Source organism: Equus asinus, chromosome X, assembly GCF_041296235.1.
Source record: "Equus asinus isolate D_3611 breed Donkey chromosome X, EquAss-T2T_v2, whole genome shotgun sequence".
Taxonomy (NCBI): domain Eukaryota; kingdom Metazoa; phylum Chordata; class Mammalia; order Perissodactyla; family Equidae; genus Equus; species Equus asinus.
The window spans coordinates 138,066,712-138,071,021 of NC_091820.1; the positions used below are offsets into that span (position 1 = coordinate 138,066,712).

General features: G+C 57.8%; 1 protein-coding gene across 2 annotated transcripts; it reads left to right on the forward strand.

Annotated features, from left to right (window-relative positions):
* The first annotated feature begins 1,089 nt into the window (after nucleotides 1-1,089).
* PNMA5 (PNMA family member 5) lies at nucleotides 1,090-3,778 on the forward strand. 2 transcript variants are annotated; one of them, XM_014845769.3, is made up of 3 exons: nucleotides 1,090-1,225; nucleotides 1,914-1,974; nucleotides 2,171-3,778. In XM_014845769.3, the coding sequence occupies exon 3, from the start codon at nucleotides 2,294-2,296 to the stop codon at nucleotides 3,626-3,628; it is 1,335 nt and encodes a 444-aa protein (XP_014701255.2). In that variant the 5' UTR covers nucleotides 1,090-1,225; nucleotides 1,914-1,974; nucleotides 2,171-2,293; the 3' UTR covers nucleotides 3,629-3,778. The 2 variants fall into 2 exon arrangements, with proteins under 2 accessions (XP_014701255.2, XP_044619081.1); XM_044763146.2 differs by having other exon boundaries at nucleotides 1,112-1,240.
* The last annotated feature ends 532 nt before the right edge of the window (nucleotides 3,779-4,310 follow it).

A 4,310-nucleotide genomic window follows, 5' to 3' on the forward strand; every position in this document is an offset into this window, starting at 1 on the left:
ATTGCTCATCAGCGGGGGTGGGGCTTGGAGTCAGGGGTTGGGCTTAGGTGGGGGTGGGGCTTGGGAAAGAATGAGACTTGGGGGCAGGGCTTGAAGGGGTGGGGCTTGGGTGGGGGCGGGGCTTTTCAGGGGTGGGGCACAGGTGGCAGGGGTAGGACTTAGGTGGCGACAAGGATTGAGCTTCAGTAGGGGTGGGGCTTGGCATCAGAGGTTGGGCTTAGGTGGAGGTGGAGCTTGGGTGAGGGTGGGGCTTGGGTGTTGGGGGTTGGGGAAAGAGAGATTTAGTGGGGGCTGGGCTTGAGAGGGGTGGGACACGGGTGGGAGAGGTGGGGCTTGGGTGGGGGCGTGGCTTGGGAGGGGTGGAGCATGGGTGGCATGAGTAGGACTTGGGTGGGGATAAGGACTGAGCTCCAGTGGGGGTGGGGCTTGGCGTCAGGGCTAGGCTTAGGCGGGCATGGTATTTGGGTGGGGGCAGGGCCTCGGAGGGGTGGAACATGGCTGGCAAGGGTAGGACGTGAGTGGGGCCAGGGATTGGTCTCTGGTGGGGGCGGGGCTCCAGCATCAGGGGTTGGGCTTAGATGGGGTGGGGCCTGGGTGGGGGCAGGGCTTGAGTGGGGGTGGGACGTGGATGACGATTAGGACGTGGGTGGGGGCAGGGATTGATCATCAGCGGGGGTGGGGCTTGGAGTCAGGGGTTGGGCTTAGGTGGGGTGGGGCTTGAGTGGGGGGTAGGGCATGGGAAAGAGTGAGACTTCGTGGGGGCGGGGCTTGGCAGGGGCGGGGTATGGCTGGCAGGGGTAGGACTTGGGTAGGGACAAGGATTGATCTTCAGTGGGGGTGGGGCTTGGGTGAGGGTGAGGAACGGGAAGAGGTGGGACTTGGCAGTGGGAGGCGGGGTTTGAGGGCGGGGCTGGAACTGAGGGTGGAGCAATAATCTGACTGTAGGATCCCTTCTGGTCTAGCAGCGGACTGCGGTGAGCAGTTTCTTCTTGCGGTACTTGTGGATACTTCTGCAGACCCAGAGTCGGCACAGCCTGAGCAGGGGCATGTGGGGCAGAACCATAGCAGAATACTTGTGTCTTGCTTTGGACAGATCCAGTGGAGCAGTACCCACCATCCCAGGGCCAGGAACTGCCTGACTGTGGACAGAGCTAGAGGGCAAGCCAAGATTGAGTGTCAGTGGAATCCCAGAGTCTTCAGTGCAATCGGGGCCTTCCTCAGCGTGGTGAGCAGCTGTGAGGTGGGCCTGTGTTGGGAGGAGCCTCTGTAACCCTGGCAAAGAGCAGGAGGAAAGGGGCTGCCTGCCAAGCTATACAGGCTCTGCAGGGTCGGGTCACACCTAGGGTGGGAGTTTTCCATCTCCTGCAGTGTGGCACTGGAGACCCTTTCTGTGTCCCTTTTCTGCACCTGGTTCCAGCTTCCACACAATTTGAAACTGCAAGCTCTTGTTTTTTCAGCACTTGATCCTTACTGCCCACCCTCCACACCTCCCTCATTCCCCTCTTGTTTCTAGGACATTTCAGTGGTTGGAGGCCAGTGACATCACCTCTTGCTCCTCAAGGGCCTTAACCTTACCACATGACACTCTGCGATATAAACCCATGGTCCATGCTGTTCTCGGTATCCACGGCAACACTGCAGCTTGTCACACATTCTCCACACCCACTAGTTTCATTGTATTGTGCAGAGCTCCAGCCATCTTTCTCATCTATCAGGCATCTTCTGAGAAAGAGGGCAACTCTGGATCTCATTCCTCCAGCCTTTGCCCTAGCAAAGAGGGTGCCAGGTGCCCTGGGCCTGCACGGCCCTGAGCTGGGGAGTGTGACATTCTCCTGTCCTCTCCTGCTTGGAGGGCTTTGTCAGTGTCCCCAGGTGTCAGGCGCTGCCTCCTGATGCTGGCCTTTTCACCACAGGTACCTGCAGCACACGCAGCAGAGTCCTCAGACTTTGAGGAGGAACCCACGGCAGGAGGAGGTCAGCAGGGAGGGGATGAGGTGGGGGGAGTTTGGCCTGGGGAGACTCCTCCACACTCTACCTTCCACTAATTGACATGGGGAGCCCTGAAAAGCAGGGACTGAATCCCTGTGAGCTGAGATGGGGGCAGAGGAGGGTCTTGTGGTGGGGGTGGGGAGCAGGCATTAATGATACACTCACCCCATTTGCGTTACAGCCTGTGGAAACCTGGAACACGTCTGCCTTCGTACTTGGCACCGGCTCGGAATTCTTTGAGTCCTGCAAACTGCGAGCTGATTACTGCCCCTAGTATTAGATCAGTCCATAGATAGTGGGAGCAATGGCCGTGACACTGTTAGAAGATTGGTGCAAGGGGATGGACCTGGACCCCAGGAAGGCCCTGCTGATCGTGGGGATCCCCGTGGAGTGCAGTGAGGCTGAAATTAAAGAGACCGTGAAGGCAGGCTTACAGCCCCTGTGCGCTTACAAGGTGCTGGGCAGAATGTTCAGAAGAGAAGACAATGCTAAGGCAGTCTTCATCGAATTGGCCGACACCGTCAATTATGCTATGATGCCCAGTGAGATAGCAGGAAAGGGAGGTGCTTGGCAAGTGGTGGTAAAACCCCGTAATCCTGATGATGAATTTATCACTAGACTGAACTACTTCCTGAAAGATGAGGGCCGGAGAATGGTAGATGTGGCCAAAAGCCTAGGGTATAGCACTCTCACTGAGGGCATGGAGCCAGAGGGCTTGGCCCAAGTCAAACTACCAGTTTTGCAACCTCTGAAAGAAAGCATGTGGTACCGAAAACTGAAAGTGTTTTCGGGAAGTGTTTCCCCAGGCCCAGGCGAAGAGAACTTTGAAGGCTGGCTAGAGCAGGTCACTGAGATGATGCAGATATGGCAAGTGCCTGAGGTGGAGAAGATGCGGCGTTTGCTGGAGAGCTTACGTGGCTCCGCCCTGTCAATAATGCGGGTGCTCCGGGCCAACAATGACTCTATGACTATGGAGCAGTGCCTGGACGCCCTGAAGGAGATCTTTGGGGATAAAGAGGACTGGAGAACCTCACAGTTTAAGTTCCTCCAGACCTTTCAGAAGACTGGCGAGAAAATCTCTGTGTTCTTGCTTCGGTTGGAGCCCCTGCTGCAGAGGGCCGTGCAGCAGAGCCCCTTTTCGATGCACAGCACAGACATGATCCGCCTGAAACACATCCTAGCTAGGGCCTCCATGACCACCACCCTCCGGGGCAAGCTTGAGATCCTGGATCAGCGGGGACATCCTCCCACTTTTCTGGAGTTAGTGAAACTCATTCGAGATGAAGAGGAGTGGGAGACTACCATGGCAGTGACGAAGGAGAGGGAGAGGCAAGTAGGAAGGGGCCACATGGCCTTTGGCAGGCAGGTAGTAGCAGAAGCCAGTGTCCCCATGCCTCAGGTCATTGTGCAGGCGGGGTTGTTTAGGGAGAGCAGCACCCAGACCCGCCTGGAAGGGTCAGTCCCAGCACTGAAGCGCGGGCGAACGCCATGCCTCTATGGTAGTGGAGAGGAAGGCCACAGCCAGGCAGCATGTCCTAGGGCCAAGAGCCAACCTCTAGCAAAGCAGAGGCCTCAGTTTGCAGCAGAAGAGTCGGGAAACGAGACAGGGGCTGGGGCCATGAGCCACCCCGAGCCCTAGGAAGCATAGGCTCAAGAGATGCAGGCAGCCCTTCCTCTGGCAAGCAGCAGAAAGATTTTAAGAAGGGGAAGAGGCAGTCCACACAAACAGCAGGGGACTTGAGTGGGGCAGAGGGGCAGGGCAGCCAGGCCCAGGCCGAGCTCCCTCAACCTTCACCAACTGGAAGGGTCTCCATCCACCAAGCTGAACTCAGCTCAGGGAGGTGCTGGCAACATAAGCAAAGATCAACCGCCCCTAGCACATGGCGTGGTCCAGCCACTGGCAGAGACCCCGATGTGGCAGAGGCTGAAGAAGGTGCATTTGGGGGTTCTGGCTGGCCAGCCCCAAATACCCACCTTGTGGCCTCTGAGTTAAGAACGCCAACTGGCTCCCAAGCCACGTGGGGCCCAGAGGAGTCTTCCCCGGGGTCGCCCCTGACAGAAGGGGCCAGCACCAGTGAGGAAGAGCTGCGCAGAACAGAGGTAAAGCTCTTGAGGGGAGGCCGCAGGGTCCAGCCTGTGTTCAGGATCATGTACACTGCCCTAGGGAAGCCCCAGGAAGGGAGCACCCTTGAGCCCCTGTGCAAGTGAGGACAGGAGGGGGTGTTGGGTACCTGGGGCGCCTGTACCCACAGATGGCTTTGATGTGAGTGGGTGTGCAGAGAAACCTTTGGTACAAAGCAGGAGGAGGAGGAGTAAAAGGA